This window comes from Corvus cornix, chromosome 15 (genome assembly GCF_000738735.6).
Source record: "Corvus cornix cornix isolate S_Up_H32 chromosome 15, ASM73873v5, whole genome shotgun sequence".
Taxonomy (NCBI): Eukaryota; Metazoa; Chordata; class Aves; order Passeriformes; family Corvidae; genus Corvus; species Corvus cornix.
Genome location: NC_046345.1, coordinates 7642241 through 7667279, shown reverse-complemented (window position 1 = coordinate 7667279; position 25039 = coordinate 7642241). Strand labels below are relative to the sequence as shown.

The 25039-nt window shown below is 41.6% G+C and overlaps 2 protein-coding genes across 10 annotated transcripts in view; one reads left to right on the top strand and one right to left on the bottom strand.

The window, feature by feature from the left end:
* TXNRD2 (thioredoxin reductase 2) overlaps nt 1-1014 on the bottom strand; it is a 34581-nt gene extending 33567 nt beyond the window's left edge. For both annotated transcript variants that reach the window (XM_039560825.1, XM_039560826.1), the window contains exon 1: nt 868-1014. In XM_039560825.1, coding sequence (XP_039416759.1) covers nt 868-940 — 73 coding nt within the window. In that variant the 5' untranslated portion in view covers nt 941-1014. The remainder of the gene's footprint in view (nt 1-867) is intronic.
* On the top strand, nt 261-24929 carry COMT (catechol-O-methyltransferase). 8 transcript variants are annotated; one of them, XM_010398187.4, is made up of 7 exons: nt 6893-7046; nt 8387-8439; nt 14582-14775; nt 16093-16375; nt 18156-18349; nt 19588-19719; nt 22189-24929. In XM_010398187.4, exons 4-7 carry the CDS (start codon nt 16093-16095, stop codon nt 22366-22368), a joined length of 789 nt encoding a protein of 262 aa, XP_010396489.1. In that variant the 5' UTR covers nt 6893-7046; nt 8387-8439; nt 14582-14775; the 3' UTR covers nt 22369-24929. The 8 variants fall into 8 exon arrangements, with proteins under 8 accessions (XP_039416761.1, XP_019140674.1, XP_019140673.1 ...); XM_019285128.3 differs by lacking the exons at nt 6893-7046; nt 14582-14775 and adding an exon at nt 4519-4537; XM_010398185.4 differs by lacking the exon at nt 14582-14775.
* Nucleotides 24930-25039: the final 110 nt, after the last annotated feature.

The window sequence follows — 25039 nt, the reverse complement described above, 5'->3', positions numbered from 1 at the left end:
TTATTAAACTGTCTACTCTGGTTTTGTGAATGAGATACAGAAAATAAAGTAATTCCAACGAAGTGAGAAAATAGATTCGATTTTTACACAATGTCCCAAGAGACTCATAACTGATGCAACTGAAATCCAGTACAGGTCTCTGCATTACAGCAGCCAGTTCTACACAAATATTTTTTCCGGGGTCACCTTATGGGACGCAAAGCTTTATGTGCGTGTGTGTCTTGCCGGGGTGCGGTCAGAGGGGAAGCTGGCCCCTGCTGCCACTTCGGCCTCGGCAGAGACCGGCCCCGGCAGCCCCGGCGCGGTGTGAGGCGGCGGGAGCAGCCGCAGGTGAGCGATGACTCGTTCTAGCGAGGGCACGGGGTCGCTGCTGCTTTCGGAGGCGTCGCGGGCACTGAGCCCATGCAGCATCCGACCCCGGGCTGGGGGGGGGGGTCCCCTGGCAACCCCGAGCGGACGGAGAGGGCCGCGACCCTTTGGCGCTAATTCCGGAGGAAAGGTTCGGCTGCCTCTGGGACAGCGCCGGCCCCTCTGCGGAGCCCCCACCCCGCTGCAGCGTGCCCTGAGCCCGGGGTTCCCTCAGGGCCAGGGGCCAGGGGACGGGCTCCGACAGGAGTACCGGGCGCAGCGGTGGCTGCCAGAGCCCTCACGGATGCAGGCGGCCGCCGCCCGCCCCGCCTCGGGGTAGAGCGGAGAGGCGGCCCGGTCCCCACAGCAGCCGCTCGAGTCCGGCATCCGCGGGTGGTGGAAAGGCTGGGGGACCTTCCCCGGGCGCTTTGGGCGTCGGAAAGCGCAGGCAGCCGCTTCCCGCGGGGAGCGGCGAAGGCGCGGCCGCTGCCGGGCCCGAGCCCCGCGGGTACCGCGTACCTGAGAGCGCTCGGAGCGTACGGCACAGCCCCGACACTGGCGGAGGACGCCCCCGCCGCCACAGCGCCGCCATGCTGTACGGCACAGGGCCCCGCGCCCGCCAGGACCCTGCGGGGTGGCCGCGCAGCGCCTGAGCGGAGGGCGGCAGGCCCCCGTGGGGATCCCGCGCCAAAACCACCTGAGGGGAGCGCTCGGCACGGTGACCTCACGGGGCTGGAGGAGGCCGGCACAGGCTCTGGCGTATCACACACACCGGCACAGAATCGTTAGGGTTGGAACGGGCCTCTGGAGATCACCCAGTCCAACCCCCCGTACAAAGCAGGGCCACCTGGAGCAGGTGGAATGGTGGTTAGGAATGTCTCCAGAGGGGTGATTGCACGACCTCTCTGGGCAGTCCGGTGCTCTGCCACCCCCAACGTAAAGCTCTTTTGAGGTAAAACTTCGTGTGTTTTAGTTTACGGCCATTGCTCCTCATCCTGTCATATGCATTAATGAGATTCCTGTTCAGTCTTCTCTTCAGACTAAACAGGCCCAGCTCTCACAGTCTCTCCTCGTAAGAGATGCTCCAGCCCCCTCATCCTCTTCATGGCCTCTGCTGGACCCTCTTCAATAGCTCCTTGTCTTTGTTGTACTGAGGAGCCCAGAACTGGACACAGTATTCCAGTTTTGGGCTCCTCAATTAAAATTAGTTAAAATTTGTGTTAAAATTAGACATTTGGAAGGAAAAAAACCCCCACAGTTTTCTTGACTGGCTTCCCCCCAGATCTTGCTGTAGAAAGGGTTCGGAGAAGGCCTTTTGGGAAAGACAAGGATCATGATGACTGCCCAAAACCTTCACCGACATCCAAGACTTGTCTTTTCCCCTCTGAACTGCCCATCTGTCTGTAGCAGACATGGTGCAGGTGCAGGGCTGACAGTCAGAAACCTCTGAGGAGGTGATTTGAACAAAGCCTTTCCCTTCCGTGAGGTGTTAGAGGCAACACACAGTCTTGCTCCATGTTCCTGTGACTGTGATACATTCAGGATTGTGAGCAGTCCCCAGGTCTGGAGAAGGGGGTTCCTCTGCTGGAATGCTGGAGCAGGGCCCAGGCAATGTGGGTCAGTGACCAGGACCTGCACCAACAGCTTTCACACATGGCTGGGCTGTGGTGGGACAGATACCTGCTTGGCATAACCTGTCAGAGCACCTCCAATGCCTCAGCCTCCGGCAGCATTCCTTATCCCTGTGCCACATGCCAGCTATTGATTAAAGAAGGGCAATGCTGCTGACCTATCCTGAATGGGAGCTGTGAGAGTTGTTAATGCCTGTGATGTGTTCTGACAGCCTGAGGTAAAAGGCCTCAAAGCCGGCATAGATCAAAACAAATCAAGGGAACGAGTTCTTCCTCATTCAGAGGTGCTGGCTGCTGGCCTTTACTGAAGCTCAGTAGGTGCCCTGTCTGCTGCTGTAGGTAGTGGGTCATACATGTTAAATACCACCACAGCCGAACCAGAGTTTGGGACGAGAGAAACAGATGCTTTTCCTACAGAAAAAAGGTTTTAGGCAGTTGTGGTTCAGGCTCTGGAGCAGGGGCCCAGCTCACAAGGGGGCAGCATCCAACCATTTTGGTTTCAGAAAACGTCAATCCTCTGCTCCACAGCTGAGGAGAAATGGCAGGAAATTAAAATACTCCAAAGAAAGTTTTGTTGAACTGACTTCACCTCCGATATAGTCTCACGGTTTTTGTTCACCCCATTAATGTTTGAAAATACACGAAACAGGAATTATTATCACTTTAATAAGTGGATTGATGACTTTTATCCGGCATCACTGCTATTAAAAAAAACCCAGCAAAAATACAAGCAAACCGAAGGCAAACCCCCTGTTACCTCCTGCAGTACTAATCAGTAGATCACTAGAAACACTTACTGCAACAGCAGTAGAAAGACGTGACTAGAGCATACTGAGAGGCCTTTAAATTAAAGAAATCTTGAGCATATTCAGATATAATCTTTTGTGCTTTTCAGGTACATGCATGCAAAGTCGTTTCAGCTTTTCATTTTAGCCTCTATTCTGAGTTGAATCAGGCAGTGTTGAGCATATGCTCTTCACACAGATTTAGTTCAGACATGTAGGATCAAGAGTAGAATTAAGTCTCCCCAAACACAGAACAAGTTTCTGTGAGGAGATGTCCCTGCAGCATTATGGCGTTCTGCTAATAAGGAAAAGCCTTAAATGTGGCAAAGCAAAGTGAAACTAAATTGAACCAAATGAAAGGAAGCTGGGCATTGGTTTCTTCTGCTGTGTCCCAAGTGAAAGGATGAGAGGAAATGGCCTTAAAACGCCAAGGGAGATTCAGATTAAGTATTAGAAAATACAGCTGGTTCTGTGCCACTGACTGACTGTGTGACACAGGTGTCCCCAGCCCTCTGGCTGTATCCCACAGCTCATGGTAAAGCACGGTGCAGTTCCACAGGCTTTCTCATCAGGACCACCGGCTTCAGAAGAAAGTCCAAAGTCTGTGCTGTGCCATTCCACTTGTTCTTGCTCATTCTCACAGGCTTGATCCTCGACAGTGATAGAGACCAATAGCAGCAATGAGGAGTGGGTTGTGCTCATGGTGACAGTATCAGTAAGAGCAGCAGCCCCTGGTATTTCCTGCTGTCAGCCCTGAGCAGGTGTGTCTGTGCTGCACTTCAAAAATCGTTTTCAGGGACCGGAGACAGATACTGGTTATCAGATGTGGTTTCTACTGGATCTTTGGCTCAGCTCATATAGCTGTCTACTCTTATTTTAATTATTTTGTGGTTAGCATTATGCTGATTAGATAATTAGTGATACACATTTTTTTTTTTTACATATCTCAATTTCTCTTAAGAAAACAAGCATTAAGTCCTTTAGCAGCAAATACATTCTATTATCAAGAGTCACTGAGGTAAAGCCTTGTGTTTCTGCAGTGAAAGTATATACTTCCAAAACTGAGATTGAAAAAACTTCTTCCAAGATAGCTATCAGATTTAACATCATACTTCCACTGAATTTTGTCAGTTGTAGCTAGTCATGTTTAAAGTAATAAATTAACTTATACACCAGATGTGGTTTGAGTTATTTCCAGGGGGACATGTTTATTCAATATACTTTAAACAATGTGGTATTAAAAGGGTAAAGGAGAAACCCTGTATTGGAAATGTATATAAATCCATTGAACAAAAAAAGATGCTTTGTAAGTTGTAAATTTTGTGAGCAGGCAAATTTTCTCCTTTTGAATTTATTGTAAAGATAGCTTGCAATTCTGTTTGTCTTTTCTTTTGTAGGAAATATATTTTATTACATTTATCAATGGCTTACTGAAATTCTTCCTCATGAACATGGCCAGGACCAAATACTTTTTCTACCAAAACTTTTAGAAATTTTGACTTTTTAAGCACATCTTCTTGTCTTTCCTGTTTTTCTGGCATTTTTCCTTTATGTCTTACTTTCCCAGATCAGCAACCAGGGAGGATGGGGGGGAAGAAGAGAGGTGCCAGGTAGATACTGTCTTTGGAAGTCATCACTTTGTGTCCTTTTTAGTGGGTGGGGAAATCTGTTCTCTCAGAGGTTGCATTTTGTGGCATGACCTAATGAATAATTTACAGAAGTGTCAGTGAACTCTACTGGATCACTGGTTGAACTAAGCTGTCTCTGCATGAGGTAGGACCTTTTGGTTTCTTACCATCTCTCTTGATTGATTGGACTCTCTTTTAAAGATTATTTAAGAATTATTTTCAGAAATTTGTCTCAGAGTAGGACTCATTCAGAATTTAATCTATGCTTTTTTATTTCTTCCTTCCTTCCTTAACATAGATAGATCTTCTGTTCATAGTTTGTCCTGAACAAGTAATTGACTGCAAGTAAGGGAAAAAAACCAGCAGAAACAGATGAAGCTTCAAGTAACACAAGTTCTTGGCTTCATTCAAATGCTTCAGCACATATTGCCAAAAAACTTGAGGGTAGAAAAGAGAGAGAAATATGGTAGACTTAACTGCTTCAAAGTTTACGTGAGGAGTTATAAAGTCTTTGAAAGCTGAAGGGTTTTTTCAAGCTGCCTGATAACCTTTTAAGATGCATTGTAAACACAAAATAGTCTGCTTGTATTATCTGTTCAAATTTAGAGTACAACTTTGCTGGCCACCTTTCTTCTCTTTTAGCTGTTTCCTACTTTAGATATCGCCGAGCAGTTTCCTGATTCAGACATGAGTGGTGCTTCCCTTCTCAAAATTCCTCTTTTGCGTGTTTCTCAGCAAGAGAGACTAATTTGATTGTGGAAAACAGCACATTCACATAAAAGAAAATCCCTCCTGCTATTCTGAAAATGCAAGCTCAAAAGAATTTTCTTCCACTCAGTGTTTCACATGATCTGTGGGGTTTATGATAATGTGCTAGCTCTCCTGTCTCCCTTTGTTTAGGCTTTTAAAAACCAGTCTTTGTCCAGGATTATTAGAAGAAGGGAATGCCATTTGTTGTTGTGCCAGGCATGGATTTAGGGGAAAAGCTTTAGCTGCATGCTATGTGCAGCAAGTGGGAACAGCCCAGCCACGCTGCATGATGTGATTGCAGCTGGGAGGTCTGTCCATGAGCAAGTCTGCTCAAGTTTGTGCAGCCACATCAGAGCTAAAGTGGCGACTGTCAGGGTGAGTCAGCCTGAACCAGCCAGTTATCCTGAGCTGCTGCCATTCATGTGATGTTGCTCCCAGGCTAATGCATCCTGGTCCTACGTGTTCCCATAGATGTGCCCTGTGAATCCAGTACCTGATACTCTGAAATACCAAACCTATCTTTTAAGATCTTGGCCCTATATAAAAATTGTATTACATCAATACATTTGTAGCTTTCCACAGTTCTCTAACCTGGATGTATTAATATCAGGGCAGATTTTTACTGTCTAGACAAGGTTAAGTCATATGAATAGTATATAAGTTTATGCACTGTGGAGTTTGTAGCGTTGTTAGTACATTAGTAAAAATTTGCAAAAATATCCATACTTACATAGACCATGTGCTGGGCTGTACCGGTTTGGCCAAATTTAGAAATATATCCTCTGAGAGAAGGCACGTCACCACCCCTCCCCCACCAGGTTTGGGAAAAATAAATTTTCCTCAAAGGAAAGTGAAAGAGGTAAAAACTATTTATTTAACAAACACACGAGAAAAGGAAAATAATGCTAAATAATAAAATCTGTCGCTGTGGAGAAAAAACCTGGGAAAGGGTTAGAGTCCTCCCTTTGGTCCCCTCGGAGCTGGGGCTTGGCCCAGGGCCAGGCCCTCTGTGCTCGGTGGAAAGTCCTCCTGATGTGCTCTGATATTGAAGCAGTCCAGTAGAAAAGGGAGAAAATCCGAAATTCCAGGGAAGAAAAAAAAATTCAACTCTCAGTCTCTCTCCAGAGAAAAAGAAGCTGAACAACTGGCCAAAAACTGACCCGGGAGCAGCAAGCCGGGTGCTTCCTTCCTCCCCTGCCGCAGCTGGGAAAAAAAAGTTGCTATCTCTGTGTGACCTTGAACAAGTTGCAAACTGCTTTGAAAAAGTTTTGCCCAGTTTTTCCTTCCCCCTCTCAGGCTCAGTTTAGAGGCAAAAAAAGGCACAAAGTTAATTTCTGGGCATAGGGCAGCGATATGGGATACACATCAAAAAGTCACCCCAAGACATGGGCTAACAGGTAAATTAAAAAAAGGCATAAACCAATGTCTATCAGGCTACCAAAGAAACTTCTCTTGGAGAAGAAGATATCCCGTAACATACTACAAGATTCCAACTTTCTTTTAACTTGGAAGTAATTTGTGGACATTATCACACAGTTTGGGTGGCTTAACCAACTGAACCTCCAGCTTTGTCTAATTTGCAGTTATTGCCATTCACCATTTTAATTTATGTAATGAAATATGTAGACAACAGCAAGGGTTACTTGCAGGCGTAGCTTTTATCGCACAAGTAAATAGTTGTGGGCAGGCAGAAGCAAGTTTGCTCCTCCCATGCTTCGAGCCTGAAGAATACAATTCAGCTCCAAGTTAAAGACTTTTAGAAGTGTTGTCATGGGATGTTGCTCAATCTGGGACGTCTTGGCACTAAATTATGCTGCTAAGCAGAAGCTGGGCTGACACCACCCACAACTACTTGTAGTTAACTGCAAGGACTTCTCCAAAGAGCAGCTGTATACTTACACAAGGTCAGTCCTTAGAGTATGTTTTACTGTCTTAAACTCTTTTCTCCACAGCCCGGCAGTAAAAAAAAATTCTCTGTCAATTTGAATTGTGGGTGGCATCAGGGATCGTGCAGACACAACCAGCTTTTGGCCAGACAGGAAATTACTGTCACTGAGGCTGGAGTGCAGTATTGCTTACTTATTCTTTGTTCTGCTTGATGTCTGGATTATAAGAAAATATTTATAGAGCTAAAGCTCTGTTATACATGGAAGGGATAGTTCAAAGTTATTCTGTATTGACCTTGGGGACTGTGCTGTAATGCAGGGTCTTAGTTACGTTTTGTTTAGAGCTACTAGAAACACTTCAATCTTCACCTACCTATTTTCCCCCACAATTCTTTATTCAATTAATCTGCTTAAAATTATTTGGTTTTCTCTTGTCATGCTCTCAGGTGGTCCCTAATTCTTTCAAGGACCTCCCCTATCACATGACAAAGCATGACATTCTCAGAACTTCAGCTCCTGTTTCTGCCACATTTGGTACAAACACATTCTTTAAGTCTTTAAAAAGTTTCTAGGCTAGAGCTTCAAACACTTGCTGGCTAGGTCTGAGTTTTGCAGTGAGATACAGGAGAGAACTATTACCACATTGTGCTTGGGTTTTTGTTTTTCTTCTTATTTTCTTTGATGGTGCAATTTAATTGCAGCTGGATTATACTGTTCCCACCTCGAAGGAAACAATATAGACAGACAAGCTGAGAACAAGGTTTGTTAGAATAAGCCTCTTCTTTTTTCTTAGAGCTGTTTGTAGGAGAATATTTTCCCAACTAGAAGCCACAGAAATTCAAATGTGCTATTTATAATGTATTGATTGCAGCTCCTCCTGTAGTTGCTATTAAGCCATTTGCTATACATACCTCCCCTGCCTCCAGCAACATTCTATATTTAACCCACATGCCTAGGTCCTGTTCCTACCAATTCTGCTCTGGCTGTAGCATGCCACATCTGAGCTGAAAAAAGAACTAAATCCCTTGGGCCAAATTCATTCCTGAAGTTGCTTGATTGAACATATTGCGTTTACACTGAGCACAGATTTGGCTCATACCTGACTTTGTCAGCATTCACTGTGCTGTAACTAAGTAACAAGAGCACTGTCGTTAGGGGACAGATGAATAGCTTTCTCTACGGTTATGAGAGCACCGAGCACCTTTAAGGAGTGCAGAATCTGTGAAAGGAGGAATTGGGGAAAAGGACACTGCTCCTTTTAGAGTCTGTGTAACAGAACTGATAAGCTATTCCTGTGATGTGATCGAATGTGACTGAATACTGCAGGCTCTTGGACTCTTATTCTGTAAAATCCACAGGAGAGCAGCACAGGAAAAGATCGGAGGGAACAGCTTCTGCTATACTAAGAAAGGTACATATTTATATTTTCTTATTTCTCAGGTTTGACATGATTTGTTATCTTAGATAATGTCACTATTTTAAACAGTAGTGCATCTGAAAGTGGTGTTTTCCACATTCTGACTGGCACTCATTGTCAGGAAGCCAGTCCGTGGGCAGCAACAGCTTTCACAGAGAAAGAGTAGGACATATTTGTGTGTAGTGCATTTGTACTGTATTGTAAATCTTGACAGCTGAAAGAAGTGAGATGAGATAACCCTGACTAAAGTGAAAATGTAATTTATAGCTATAAGTATGCTGGAATTTGGTATTCATTTGTATTCAAGGAAAAGCTGAATGCAAGTCAAGCTTCGGTTCAGTCACATTTGACTGAATAGCTGCTTTTATAAATGTTTTGCTGCAGATGCATTTTATGGAGGTTTTCATTCTCAAGCAGGAGTTCTGCTACTGCAAAATATTTCTGAAGAAGAGACAAAAAGCGAGTACTTTTGCTTGCTAGCCGTATTGGTGCTTATAGAGCATTGTTCTGATGCCCATTATGGATATTTTTTTACCTTCTGTCCTTTGAAAACAAACTCATATTTACCAATACTGTCAACCACATCATATTGATGAACTCTGTAAACAACCTTAAAAAACCTTTACTTTGTCTCTGCACTTAAGCTTACTTTTTTTCTGCTTACTCAGTCATGGACTTCTCTAACAAAGCCCTCAGGTTCAGAACCACATGCATTTGCACAGCTTTGCAGTATAGAAATGCAAAAGAAAAACTTCCTGATTTACAGCTTTAGTTTGCATTAATGAGAAAAGAGTTTGATCGCATTAACACTGCAAGCAACTTGCTTGCCACCCAAGTTTAGCAATATTTCTCAGCAGTCTGGTCCCCAGTTTATCTCTGCCAGTCTCATACTGTTGTCTTTCAGCATTCCTTCAGGATCACTGGAATTAAAAGTGACTGGGAATTTTTTGAAAAAACATGATTTTGGCAGCAGTTCTTGGAAACAGATCTTAATGTGTGGGGCTATTCTAAAGCTCTCTCAGAAAGCAATTTCCAGCCAGACACCCTCTATGCCCACACCAAGCACTTTTCTGGGGAGGGCATTCACTCAGGATTTAAAACCAGTGCTCAAGCCTGCTCTGTCTCAGGCTGCCTCTTCCCACGCGGTGTTTGGTTACCTGCTGTGCTGTGGTGGATCCCACCTTGCCTGGCGTGTTCCAGTTGATAGTTCCCATAGAAATAGGTCATCATTTCAGCAGAGATTTCCTTTCTAATCCTTCAGATCCCTCAGTGGGTGTCCTTACTACCAAGTTTCAGTCATGCACTCCCCCCAGCCTGAAGAACAGCTTGTGGACAGCAGAAAGCTGTGCTGGGAGAGAGACAGATTTACAGTAGATTAGCTGGTAGCCTTGGAAGCAGGGCAGGAGCATGCAGTGGGGATTTGGGACACTAAGGATTCAGCCCTGTGATATAAAGAAGGGACTCTGAAATAGGTCTGTCCTGAGGACAATTAGCCACTTTGGTCTTTCCTCGTCCAGCGCTTTCTCCCTACCTCCATTTGGGGCAAAATCATGAGAGCTTGATTTTACCCCCTGGGGAACATGAAAATCTCAGCTTAGAAAACTTTGCACAGACCAGCTCCTAGTATGCTGTCAGGGCAGACCACTTTCTACTTTTGTCAGTCCACTGCCTCCCAAGTAGGATTTGTACAGTTCTGCTGAGCCACCCTAACCACTGGTCTTAAACACTGATACTAATAGTACAAACACATCTGGAGTGCTCCAGTAGGAATAAGGACTATCAGAAACAAACACTTCCTAAAGGTACCTGAAAAGGTCTTATTCCTGAAAAGCTATCTTTGCTTAAGCCCCAGTAAAGTGCATTTCTTATCCTTGAAGAATTCTCTCACCCCAAGCTCTGGCTTTAATCATGCAGTGTGTTCACTAGGTCAGTCTGGATCGGACTGCTACAAATTCCTGTGGACCTGCTTGTTGGATGGAGATGAAGCCTCTCTGTGGGGCCAGTTCATTCTAAACACTGCACTTCTTTATGGGGCACATAACCATTATATAAACCTTTTGCTTTGGGTAATAGCACCAAATCCCATCTAGAGAATGGCTGCTGTGAAGGGAGTTTTAAGTGGGTAGCAATTATCCTAATTGAAATCTATGTGGGGAGAATGGATTTAAACACCCTTATGAAGCTTATTTGATGGGGTTCCCAAGTAGGCAATAGTCACTTTTCTGTTCTTTTCCTTTCATTCAGTGAGAAGAAACTTCTATTTGTTTCCTTTCAACCCGAGAAAAGTGAAGAAGACAAGACAAAAGGCTATGGGGGCAGAAAATAATCATTAGAACTTTGCATTTATGAAAGACAGAAATTTTTGTAGTCATGGTAGTGAAGCTAAATCATAGTAATTTGAAAAAAAAAACTGAGAGGAAAATCTAGATTTCAGGCAAGAAATAGTGAAAAATTATATAAAGTCTGTTCAGATTGTTTTCATGATGTCAGTGGAAAATCTGAATGTCAGGCTCCCAGACTAAGTTTCCATTGAAATACAAGCTATTCACATTTGGCAATATGCTGATTATTCTTCACAGAACAGTTGCACTCACTTGAAAATACATAAACAGTTACAAAAGAATAGAAGGTAAAAAGATATTTTTTGACCTTTAAAAGTACTAAATTATGAAGCTGTTGAATTGTGTTGCCTACAGCAACAGGATACAATATGTTTGGTAGAAGTTAGTTTAGACTTTCTGACCAAAATACTCTGCCTTTCTTGCTCTGGGAAAACATCAAGAAAAACAAAATGCCACAAAAGAGAGATTGCCTCATTCAAGACAGCATAGGACTAAGAGTCAGGAACTCCAGTCCCAGCACAGCACAGATCTCCTTTGGCCTAGTGCAGGACATTGTTAAAATATGTGTAGAAATGTGCTGACTCTTCTGCACTGTTTTCACAACGCTTCATAAACAGCTAATGTATCCTTACTAGTGTGCAAGTCCTCTGCATACTTTAGTGCATCAGTGTCTAAAGGCTTAATTTCAGCAGAAACTGAAAAAGGTTGAATGATATAAACTTATCCAGCGTTCCCCATTCACCAGGTTATGTGAGCTAATAAAGTCAAAATTAGATTCTAAACCCTCTAGCACCAGAATGCTAAAGTACTGTCTGGATGCGTGGAGACTCCTAATAATCTCTTTAACAACCAACCAGTACTTGGCAGTTAGATTAAATGCATGAAAAATTATAGCAAGACTGGATGTACCATCAGCTTTCCTCAAAGGCCTGAATTGTCAGCAGGCTGAAGGCACTTCAGGAAATCATTTGAAGCACTGCCTGTCTCCACATTTTCCCAGTTGTTCATAAACTCTGGAATAAAAATGTCACATAGGCATTTGCTGTCTTGGTGTATATCCATATATTCATAGCAGGGACTTTTCTGAAAAAGGTTAATTCAGCTTTACAGTGCCTTGAAAGTTTACACACATGGCAGTAACTTTAACTCTTGTGGCAACACAGAGGAAGGTAAGACAGCTCATCCAAGGCCACATCAGAAAAACTTTGCCAAAATGAGACTCACAGCTAAGTCCTCTGGCTCAGGGTCACAAAGCTTACTCTCATTCCAGCCCTGCAGAACAGCAGTCTTGTATGTGTTGTCTTTCTAGAAAAGGATGGAGTTTTTTGTGATAATGTTTAGGACTTAGTTTTCAGTAGAAAGCAAAGCAGTATCAGTTTATCCAAGCTGAAACTGTAATGAGAGGCTCTGTAATTAGGCTTAGAAGGATTCACCTTGATTAGAAAAATGTTCTATCCAGCAGTTTTCCACCTCACAAGTATTTCAATATCTGTCATCTCTTATTTTTGCATCTGTAGGAAATGACATCTTGTTAATTACTCATAATGTAGTGAACTAAGCTTCAGAATAGTTAAATAGTCAAATTTGATACTTGTTTAATCCACTGAGTGTGAATCTCACTAAGGTACATGCTTTTGTTAAAACTTAGACCATTTAAAGATGCTTGCTTTCACATGCTTATTTTTCTTCTCAGTAAACATCACTTTTTAGCAGAGGGAGTTGGTTTGGAATCAGAGAGACAATTGCAATCAGTAGTTTACATCACGTTTCCATACACCTTCCTCTAACAGTGTTATGAAAACTTTGTACAGTTTTTATGAAACACTGAAAAAGATCCCAGTTCAATCCGGTTACTCGGACTTACCTTAAAAATTGATGTTACCAGTTGTTCTAATCCTTATTTTTTCACTTCAGGGAATTCTAAGAGCAATTATTTTTTAGCAGAGGTTGGAAAAATGTACCAGGAGGATTGATAAATAGCATTACTGAAAGATCCTTATTGTAACCTTTGGTGAAATGGCTGAAGTCAGCCACATGAGAATAAAGAACAGGATGTATTGGTTTGGGCTCCATCACGTGGGCATTTTTATGATTTTAGAAAAACTGAAGATCATGTGATAGTAAGGGGATACTGAATCCCCTAACTTAACATCTCTTGGCATAATAGCAGATCCCTAAGTCTGAGCCATAAAAACCTCTTGAGGTTTCTTTTATAGCCATTGGAATGACTTAGGTGTTTTATCTCCACAGGCAGGTAAGTTGGGGCAGCAGATTCCCATATTTTGTGTCTGCTTCTCTCTTGAAAATGTCTTTTTAAATCTCTGTAGGCTGAAACAGAGGTACTCCCATTCAAATGCTGATTGTTTGATTATGGTGTGCATCAGGGGAAAACTGCTGAGCTGCACTATCAAGTTATGATTTGGTCTTATGAAACCTGCCAAAATGAGTAAGATTAGATGCATAAGAAAATAACTCAGTGCTTTAGAAAGACTCATAAGTAGTTTGACAGGTTTGGGCATGAAACTTTAATATGTTTTCTTCTAAACTCTCTCTTCCCAAAAGCAGATGTACTGATACGTGTTATTCATTCCTTCCCATGATGTTGTCCCTCCAGTTTTCTGTTTATTCCCTTGCTGAATTTTTCATTTGCCTATTTTCCACTTTAAATTTTAGCTTTCAAAGAGAAGGCTCACTTTATTATGGTGCTTCTAAAGAACAGAAGAGGTTGCAGTGCTAGCCTGTGTATTTGGAACCCCAGTATACACATTAAATAATAAGAGTGACTGCCTTGTAATAAGGGGTTATGGGAAACTTGACTATGTGCAAGTTCAGTTTTAGAGCATACTTAATGAATCTCATGAATCCACATTAAAGCTAAAATTACTGTTGCATTTTCTAAAGCTGTCATAACATGACTGTCTCCTAGGTAGTGGTAGTTTTAAATTGGTTGAATTACACACTTAATTTTCATATCAAATATTTTCCAGCTAAGAATATGAAAGCAATTACCTATTTTGGTACAGATCTTTTTTCCCTCTCGGTGCATGACCGTCACCAATGCCTCTTGCTCTTGGCAGACTACCTTTACAGTCTACTGCTGTCACTAAACTTATTTTCACACCTAAGAAGACAGAAATTAAGAGGGACAAACTTTGAAAAAAACTGTGTTAAAAAAAAAAATGAAAAGAAAACCAAGATGTGTCCATTTCTCTCTTTTTAGAGGGTACCTTCTCTGTAAAGTGGTTTTCAGGATAATTGCCTCCTGAAGGAGCTGTGCTAAGAACAGCCCATACTGCAAGTTTATGAAGGTGCTGGGGTGTTATACAGAAATAATAATAATAATTAAAAGACCCAGTGGTTGAAAAACATTCCTTGATACCTCAAAAATAAGTAAACTCATCTAGGAATGGAAAAATGAGCACGTACTCTGTAGGTTGTTTCTACCTGTGAGCAACCTCTGAGGATCCATGGAGGCAGGTGGGCTCTGCTCCTACATGTGGTACCTCTTATGTGTGGTAGAATTCATGTGGGATTCAAGTGCAAAGATCGGAGGCACTGTAAAAAGTGGATCCCTCCGAGTACTTGTTTCAGTCAGTCTGAAAAAGAAGTCTCAGCCTTTCTGCAGGACAGGGAGTAGGGTTGAGTTAGCCTACAGAGGTTGTTTCTCCCTGTTTTGAGGAACCTCATTAAATGCTCTTATATCAATGCTAAGCAATAAAGGAGGAAAGCTGTTCCATCAAAAATACACCACCTAGTTCATCCTGCTGCTCTCATCCACTTTTGCTGTCTAACAGGTCTTTGAAGGGCAGCCCCAAACATGCTGGCAGGATCTCATAGTGCTGAAGCAACAGCTTATAGCAAGCTCTACTCAGAGAATGCCAAAGTATCCATTGTAACCAGAGGATTATGAGGCAGTAGTGTGAAGTAATTCTGAATGCCAGCAGTCTTCTGTTCTAGAGGGACCTGACTACAGCTGGACTGCCACCAAGTGAGTCATGGGTGTGCAGGGTCACAGTTTCATGTGTCCAGAGGCAGGAAGGTTAGAGACCTGCTGGCCTCAGGAAGTGGTTTCTGGGCTCCATCCATTCATTGGAGTTCAGAATAATTATCTCTTACCTGTGTCAGTAATCCATCAGCAATGACCATACAATCAACTAAGTCATGAATATCAAGTAAAGACTAGTCAAGTGAAGCTAGAGAGATATTTTATGTTAAACTAATGATATTTTCAGAGCCCTATTGAAGTTCTCAGTGGACAGATAATGTCAAACATTTTCATGTAGAAAAACTAGAAAGAGCAGAAGTCCCATCTGAAAGGTGCAGGACAATTGGGCCTGGTCAGTAGAACTACTACCGCACAGAGGATAAGAAGAAAAATTGACATCCAGGTTTTCATGATCCTGTTGAAGTAATGAAGCAGGCTCATATTAGCTAGGAAAAAATATTCAGAAGGTCCAAGAAGCAAGATTTTCATGTGCTAATGATGCTGGCGGGCTCTGAAAGGAAACGTCTCAGGTCAGACTTTGCAAGAAAAGCATTAGAGGTAACTATTAACATTGGTGACTGCTTAAAAGCAAAAGAAACAGACTTTTGACAGCTCCAAACAAATCATACTTGTTCTGCAACTAAGATAAGAGGATGGGTGAACCAAATCAGCTGTACTGTGTCTTGAGCATATCTCCATGGAAACTCAGTCTTCTTCTGAAGTCAAAATGTGTTCTGCATGATGATTCAAAATTTAAATAGTAGGATAGATTTTTCCTGTGTGTATATGCCAAGTCCCTCTACAGAATGGAGGTCAGACCATCCATAAAAATTGGGAATTTTCTGGGATAATTTTTGGGGAAACAAAAAGGAGAAGCAAGAACAAGTAGGAAGAGATTTGGGGGAATGTTTCCTAGAATGAGATAATCCCTTTGTCGCTGGTCTTGGGGAACTTAGGCAAAATTTTTGAGGATGTTGTAGTTCCTATTGGAGCTAGAACAGATTTGATGCTGGAAGCTCCTCATGCAGTGGCATGCTTGGAGCCAGGACTGAGCAGCTGTGTGGGGGAAGGGACCAGAGCATTAAATAAAGCTACTTGTTGACTGCCTGTAAAATTGGCTTCTAAAGGAATTGCCATAGAGCACCATCCATTACCAAGTTACAGAAGCCTTTTACTGCTACTCTAGACACAATCATAATTCAATTCTTTGTGTTCCTGTTCCGTGCAGTTGGTTGTGGGTTATTCAGCTCAATATTTACAAAAAGGACAGCCCTCTCTCGTGCCACCTTAACCCTGGGCTGTTTTTTTCTTTCCTTCCAGATGCTGGAGAGCTCTTCAGTCCCTTTGTTCATTGTCTTCATCCTGCTTTTCATTTTGCTGCTCATTGTGTTGCTCATCAGGAGAAACGGCACTGCTGCCCTTATCTGGAATGAAATAATCCGGGAGAAAGTAACCAATTTCATCATGAATCAGAGCAAAGAACAGAGGATTTTAAATTTTGTGCTGCAGAATGCAGTCCGAGGGGACCCCTGTAGTGTGGTGGACACTATAGATAAATACTGCTCCCAGAAAGAGTGGGCCATGAATGTGGGCAATGAGAAAGGTAATTGCAGCAGGGATCAGCACCTGAAAGATCCTTCAAGACTAGCACAGTATAGGACATCTAATTGTATTCACATCGCAACTTCCATCTGCTGCTGCTGCAAAAAACCCAACCGACACAGCCTTGTGGTCAGCTGAGTAGTTCTGTGAACAGTGGTGCCTGCTCGTGCAGATGTTTTTGAGGAGGGGTATCCAGTGACTCATCCACAAACTCACAAGACCAGATGTGGGTTTCTGTGTTGTGCACATTGCAAATGTGTAAGCAGAGAGTGACAACTGATGGGAAAAATCTAGGGTTGCATTATACCTCACTTTTTACACAGGGTGCCTTTAAGGCATAATTTATTGTGTTAAATACTTTCAGGTCCTTAACAACAAGATAGCAAATTGAAAAAAACCCCAAATTATGTTAAACTATATGAATTTTGTATATGCAAGTAAAATTAGAAGTTTCTGTTGAAGGGAGAAATCCTATCCATGTCATACAGTATCAGACATTGTTGCTATTTAGCAAATAAATCATCTTGTTCTTGCCTCCTGAAGAAAAATATGGGAACAAAAACCTTTTTTCATAGCTGCAGGAAAGCAGCAATCTTTTCAAAAGACTATAATGGCAAAATGTTAATCTGTTCCCTTATGAATTATAAACAAAAGTACCTCTTACTGGGAAATTTCTGGGGAAATTTGCTTAGTCTGGGATTAACATAGCTAATGAAATACAACTGTAAGCATTGTAATAAAAATGCTCCTCTGACATAGGTACAGTTTTTGAAAGTAGCTGCTCAGCATACCTGGCTGGGGTGCTTAGGCCAGCAAAACAGTGGGTGGTGGCTGAGTAGGAATACTTTAAGCTTTAAACTTTTAACATTTGTGATTAAATTCTTAATAATTTCACTCTAGTTTTGCTCTGATGGCCTTTCCTCAGATAAGAGCCATCAAAGCTAGTGCATCTTTAGGCCCTGAGATTTCAAGAGTGACTACATAGCCTCAAGGTGCCTCCTCATCATCATCATATTCATAAACAACACCCAGAAAAATATCACTTAATGACCAAGGCTTAGCATAAAATCCCTTCCACTACTTTTTCAGTTTAGTTACCTAGTTTCTAGCCATACAAGTAAGAGGAAATAGTTTTCTCAGAAATAAATCCTTTTCTTCAAAAGGACTGAATATAGTACACTGTCACTTCTTTTTGGGAACATTTTCTGTTGTTAACAATTGACTAATGCTTTCCATCCCACAAATTCATGTAGTGAAACCAAATATTTTGCAACTTTGTAAGTAGACTTTTCTTTTTTCCTTTAAAGATGAATATTTAGGATAAGAAATTTTGTATCAGAATACAGCATGTAACATTTGCAACAAACATGAGCATTCAAAATCCAGTAGTTATATATTTCACAAATACGGCCAGTTACTGCAATAAGTTCTTGGAAAAAAATTACTGCATTTCCCCTTCTACCACTATAAATTAGTTAATTCAGGGAATTACATAAGTTATATTCAGGGAATTCCTTACTCTGAAATGTGTCTATTGTGAAACTAATATTTCTTTTAGTTGAAAGTTTGAATTCTGAAACTTAAAATGTCCATGATTAACTTGATCACAAATAAACCAGTTTGCAAAGGATACAGTATATAATTTGACATCAACTCTTAATTTTTTAATGTCCTTAGCAACTGAGTACATGGATTTTCTAAGTTTCTTGTCACTGACTTGCTCTTCTGTATATGAACCAGTTTGATTTTGTCAAAAAGTAATCTTTTCCCATTTTAATCAGGTCTAATTCTAGACAAGACAGTGGAAGAGGCCAATCCATCAGTTGCCCTGGAGCTGGGAACATACTGTGGCTACTCAGCAGTGAGGATTTCTCGGCTACTGAAGGCAGGAGCTCGTCTGCTCACTGTAGAGTTCAACCCAGAATTTGCTGCTATAGCTAAACAGATGATTGAGTTTGCTGGAGTACAAGATAAGGTAAATACCGTTTTGTCTGTTACCACTTCAGCAAAACTGGTTAGACTTGGTATTCCTTTTTTTTTCCCCTTGTACCCATGGGCCTTATAAATTTAACCAGCTCCATGCTTAGTTACAGTGCCTGACCTCTCACAGCAGGACTTCACTACATTGTCTCCCAAAAGCCAGAAGAATACTGGGTTTCTCAGTATAAACTAAAAGGTTCAAATTTGTGTCAAGACTGACTACAAAAAACTGAACCATAGTCCAATTTGTTACAAAAGATCACAAGAATCAGTTGTATTAAGTGCAGTGGACTTCAGATAAGAAGTGTTTACCCAAATCTAGCTGGTCACAGTACATATACCTAAGTTTTGTGCAGTCAGAGGTGTCCTGACTCTCTACAGGTGGTTAAGATGCAGGTGTTTCCAGTCTATATTCCCCCCACCTCAGGTTGGGGGATTCATGCCTGAGAGGTGCCTGTCTTTCAGCAGACATCTCACTTCAGTGGAGCTGGAAACACTGGAGGAAATAAGTCCCACCAAGGGACCTTCTAATGCGTTTCTTAACTTCTTGAAGAGAACCTGAAGTACTAGCGACACCTAAAACTGCATTTTCCCCATCTGATTTAATGTCCTGATCAGCTGTGAGTCATAAACCAGACATTTCCTTACCACTTTCTTCCTCGTCTCACACTATATGGTGCTTGCCTAACAAAAATCCACGTACAGCAGCTGCTTTCAGTTTAACAGTAGGTACTCCAATAAACCTGGGAGGAAGATGTAACAACCTCTGTCTTGCCTCTTCCCCCTCCTGGCCATATCAATTTTACATACTGTAGCCTCCATTTTTATTCTAACCTAACCTGTTCTCTGCATTTTTTGCTTCCCTTGGACTTCAACATTCAACTGAGATGTAACTAAAAAAAAAGTAATTAAAAGCACTGTTTTCAACAGGAGATTTCCATGTTTCCAGTAAAGAAACCCATTATACAACAAAAACAACGTCACTTTTTCTTTGAAAATTTAATTTTAAAAATCAACAAAATCCCAAACACCCAAATTCATATTTTGGAACATAACTGAGTTGGTTTGTCAAAACCAAAAAAGTTAATTTCATCTAACCCTACCAAATAATTCAACTGACACAATATTGAGCTATAAACAGGATCTCTGATGTCTGGCTACAACTTAAAATGAGCTGGAAGCATGTGATTTTTCTTAATGGTTTGCAATTCATCAGATGGATTTGTATTTCAGGTAAAACTCCTAGAAGGCCCTTCAGAGGAAATTATTCCCCAGCTAAAAAAAAAATATGAAGTGGATACTCTGGATTTTGTCTTCCTGGACCACTGGAAAGACAGATACACACCAGACACCATCCTGCTTCAGGTCAGTTTGCACAATTCCAGTCTTAAAAGTCAAGTAGTAAATATCTTGATGTCTGTGAGGCCTCTGTTCTTTAAGAGGGACCTCATCTCCTGTAAAATGAAGACTGGGAGCCAAAATAGCAGCCTTACAAGAAAAGAGGATTTGAAGGACAGGACCCTAAACTTTTGTTAAGGACAACTGCCAACACTACATAGCTCAGGACTCAGTGAGTACTGCTGAACCATTCTGCTTCCTGAATATACAGGTGTGCAGTAGAAATCCTACCTGGAGGAGTGCACAGCCTGAGTCTTACACTCCCTAGGAGTGCCTGCATGGTCACTAACTAGAACACTTGACCCAAAGCCCATCCTGATCCTGGGAGCAGGTGAGACTTGGGACCTGCATATCCCAGCTCCACCTCTCTTATTTCCTCAGTACCCCATTTTTTGCCTGGGTCTATGGTGCCAGCAGAGCCTCTTGATAAAATACTATTTTGGTAGCATGGCTGAGTATGACTTGTCTGGGAGTCTTTACACTCCACCTAATTAATTGGCTGGAAAGCAATGATAAGAAGAGTGCAGGCTGCCCCAGCCAGGCACTTCCTAGGGAAATGCTGTCCAACTCTATGTCCAGCCCCAAATGTAGAAAAATTATGCTTATTTCTTCCCAAGCTGCCTTAACCATTACTGGACGTATTACAAAACAAGTTGGCTGTAACAGCAGTAGGCAGTGATAGGTAACTACCAGAGGACTTCTGGATAGGAAGGTATTTTCAGGTGTTAAATAACTGAGATTGACAACACCTGTACCTATCAACACAGCACATACAGATATGCTCCTAGGTGATAAAATTTTCTACAACTGCCTGTTTTTATGGAAGTGCCATTTTTCAATTTTTTTTTTTTTTTCACAAATAAATCCACTTTTTTTGAGCCTGCCTCTTAAATTGAGAACCTGCCAAATACTTCCTGACCCCTGCTTGAGGACTACAACACTATTTTCTGATCCAGGCCCCCTGGTTTTTTAGTTTAAAGCCCTGTCCTCCAGAAAGCTGTTTGAAAAGGAAATTTGTTTGGGGTTATGAACAGCTAGTATTGAATTTACACAGCAGTAGCTGAAGAAAATGTTCACTCCCTACAGTTATTTTGTACTCAGAGAATGCTTTCTTTTAAACTGCTTGTGTAAGGATGACTGAGCTCTTTCCACAGCACATCCTTATCGGAACTTAGCCTTCACAACACAGCCAAAACAAACAGAGAGTTTAGTTCCACGTAGTGGTCAGTCTGATGCAACTGTGATACAAAGTTGCAAACAAGTCCCGCAAAATTAAGAGGAGAAAGACAACAGATCCTCAGATTTTCTCAGATGTTACAAACCTTCTAAAATGTACTTTCGGCAGGTGTTGCAGTATGAATAGTCAATATGAAATATGAATGTATTCAGATGAAATATGCATGTATTGGAAGTGGTCCAGACAAAAAAGCCAGACACGAAGAGCATCTGAAATCCTGATGCCCAGTGGAAAATCCAGTATGTTGTCTCTTGCAGGCTTCTGTAAGCTGTGCAGTAGAAACAGACTGGAGGGTATTTGACTTGTCTCTAAAATCACTTCTACTGTGCTGACTGGTGTTCAGTCCCCAGAGGCAAGAGCAATAAGCTCAATGGCTTCTGCAGCACACTCATCAACAGAGCTGCTCTCATAGACTGGGAGTGACAAAAAACACCCATGTTTTGGCTACAACTGCTGCCTATAACCACAGGATAATAACCAACCCAACTTAGCTACAGACTGTTTCAAAACAGCTGCTAAGCCCAGATAAGCAACTCCTCCTAGACAAAAAATATCAGTAAAAATTAGGTTTTTAGGTTTACTGAGAATAAACATTGCACTTGAAGTGACTACTGCAAGTTAATTATGTCTTGTGGAAATTTGTTGGTGTTCTTCGTTGTGCACAAACCTTGCTTCACACCCAGAAGCCGAACAAAATGGCATGAAGTTGTTTAAGGTGAAAGGAAAACAAGTGCAGAAAATATCTTTCATTCTTTTAGTGGTTTTGGAGTCTGACTGAGACTGGCCAAAGCAGTACATGCTAGGCTCCCAGGTGACCTAAAGAGCTACTACAACTGTTTAATGCCATATTTAAAAAGTTCTTAAACAGGAGCCATGACAGCCAAAACAAAGCCACCTTACTGATCACATAGACATAGCTGGAAACAAGCTGATGAGCAAAACACACACTTCCACTTGATTTGCTATTTCAGAATCAATATCTCTAATGTTCTACTAATTAATAGAAAATGTCAGCAAATGACCACAAAGGATCCCAGAGTTACTCAGCTTCTCCCGTGTCTCTTTGACCTTCCAGACCTGTACCACAATGGGTTTTTGGATGCAGGCACTTGAGCATGACCTGGTTAACATGAAAGTACATTGCATTCAAGCCAGTATCTGCTTAACAGCTGCTATGAAGCAATTTCTCTTCTTTCTAGGAATGCAACTTGCTGAGGAAGGGCTCAGTTCTTCTGGCTGACAATGTAATTTTCCCAGGAGCTCCAGATTTCCTTAACTATGTCCGCAAGAGCCCCCATTTCCAATGCACTAACTACCCATCTCATCTGGAATATATGCAAGTGGAAGATGCTATGGAGAAGGCTGTGTTTTTGGGATAAAGAGAGCCATTAATAATCAACTTTTGTTTCAAATGATGTAAATGCAACTGCACAGGTTAACTTGTCCATGCTTTAAAGTTTTTTATTATTATTAATATTTTATTTTTTTTGGAGCCTGTAGTTAAACAAGCGCTAGTGAACTTTTTAGGCGAGGTAGAAATCAAGATCAGGAGTAAGTAGGGTCTGTGCCATTGTTCTACATTAATTCAGCAAACCCAAGGTGATGCACATTGCCCTGCCTTGGCCAACACATCATCAAACAACAGAGTCTGTTATTTTGAGCTCAAGCTTGAACAACCACAGTTTGGGTTTAGGGTGAGGTGGAGAAATACACTGCAACTTCTGAAAACTTGTGTCCCCAGGCTAAACTCATTAATCATTAGCAGGAGTGGGAAAAAACATCCATGTTGCAAGAAAAGACCATTTCATGTGCCCTATTTTTGCTAAATTACTAGCATGCCTCTTGATGCAGTGAAGGCTCCTCTTGTGAGATCAGATACTTCTTTTCACATTTACTGCAAAAGTTAATCATCTCTATGTGAAAGAGCATGCACTGAAAGAAGACAGACCCATGCAGTGATGAGAAAAACCAGAATTTTGAAAACACAAACAAATAAAATTATTAATCTGCCCATGCAGAGGCAGGGAAAACTGAAGTAGTAAACAGATTAAAATAAACACAGTAACAGACAAGTTTTGTTACTTAACAAAAGGCACAGACTCTTTCCAAAAGAATACAAAACGACATAATATTTGACCTTGAGAAAATGCTGTTTATCCCCTCATTATCCTGTACATACATAGTATGTGCTTTTTAGGGGCAGGGCAAGCTGCTTACTCTGAAGTGCTGTGTATGTTTAAGATGCTGTATAAAAATAAAGGCCAGAGAGAAAGGGTTTTAGCAGGTGGGTCCTGCATGCCCTGGTTAACCTCAGTGCTGTTACACTATGTGAATAGTCTGGGGTGTCATTGAGAAGATTCAAAGCCAAATACCATCTCTAACTCACCTGAACAATGCAGAAATCCAGTGGCATTTCCTAGCATGTCCTGCTGTGATTATGTAAGGCAGACATGGTCACATTTATAAATAAAAAATAAAAAACAATAGAGCAGGGGCATGACTTCCATTTTTTCCAATTAATTCTGTACTGCACCTGAGGCTTTCAGATTTGAAACAGCCACAGAAAGATCCAGCAGTTGAAAACCAGAGTTAAAACCAAGGACAACCATTCTTGTCTTTCCCAGTATGAATTCTTTCAAGCCTGTTACGAGTTTCTTCCTTGTATAGCCCACCTTACTACAGTGGTCCCTCCCCTGGCCTGTGTGCTGCAGAAAATCCACCTCCAAGACACCAGTAAGGAGCAGAGGATCACCATGAAGTGTAAAAGAAAACTAGAACAGGCTAAGGTGACAGAGTCAGTTTAGAAATGACCAAGCAAGCCATGGTGACCAAGTCAGCTTGTGAAGTGTGCATTTCATAGGGATAGGAAGGAGAAGGCAACACTATCAGAGTTTTTCTAACAAATTAAACTCTGTCATACTGAGAAATACACAAGTTTTCCTGTAGTGGATTAGATTATGCAGAAGCAGCCTCATGTGACTCTGTTGTGCTGTTCTGTGTAGAGCCGACACTGAGTCTAACACTTTCATCTCGTACTGCAAGTCAGTGATTAGTTCTGTAACATTGCTCAGCAGCACATCCTCTTGGCATTCAGCTAAACTCAAAGTCATTGGATGAAAGTCCTTCAGGTGGTTGCAAGCGGTTTTTGCAAAATTTGCAATGCAAAATAATCTTCAAGCCCATTTATTGGCATACACAAGTTTCTAGAGCACACTGGAAAGTCTGGATACATATGGTTGACCAGAAAATTTGTCTGTACATCTAAAGCCTCAACTCCAAAGAATCCTCTCTTGTGTTTAGCCCTAAACACCTTTGCACCCAACAGACACTACTGTCACAGCAGGGCAAGTCACACAGGCTGACAAGCAAACCAGTCTCAGAAGGATGAGTAAGAGTAAACAGGTACACTCTTCTGCACTTTACAAGAGAGGATCAGAAAAATGCAATCCTACTGCTCATTAATGGCCAAAATTACTGTTCAAGAGACTGTCAAGAAGATTAGAAAAGGTGGGAACCTGTACAGTTAGCATGGATATTTCGAAAGATGCATCAGTGAAAATGTATTTGTAATAAATGTGGCAAATATTTGACCAGCCACCTTTTCGTACATAAAGGTATTTTAATTCATTGGAAAGCATCTCCTACATGGCAAACTGTAAAAATAAACACAATGTACGTACTATCAGAATATTTGCAGAATTCCATATGTAAGAAAAATTCTTCCACTTCACTACATTTTTGAAATGCTCTTAATTATTGGTGGCAAGGGATGAAAAGAAAAAAGCCTGACTCAGTTTGCATGACTGACAATTAGAAAAAAGGCTTTTGGTCAGTTGAGCAAATATGATCTGGAGTCACTGACACATAAATGTGAAATCTCCCAGGGAGAAAAGGCACTTTTCAAAATAAAGTCACGCTTTGCATTCTGGGAGAAGCAAAAGGCAGACAGTGGATCTTCTAATTAAAACATATTCTAAAAACTTACTGTTACTGCAACATCAGCCTATTAGTTAGAAAACACAACCTATTCTTGCACAAACTGGGTATGGA

What these genes read in the sequence shown, in the direction of transcription:
- COMT (XM_039560827.1), top strand. Translation starts at nt 16,093, where the DNA reads ATGCTGGAGAGCTCTTCAGTCCCTTTGTTCATTGTCTTCATCCTGCTT. An exon ending in GAATGTGGGCAATGAGAAAG is followed by an intron (nt 16,376 to 18,155) that starts GTAATTGCAGCA and finishes CATTTTAATCAG; the next exon opens with GTCTAATTCTAGACAAGACA. An exon ending in TTGCTGGAGTACAAGATAAG is followed by an intron (nt 18,350 to 19,587) that starts GTAAATACCGTT and finishes TTTGTATTTCAG; the next exon opens with GTAAAACTCCTAGAAGGCCC.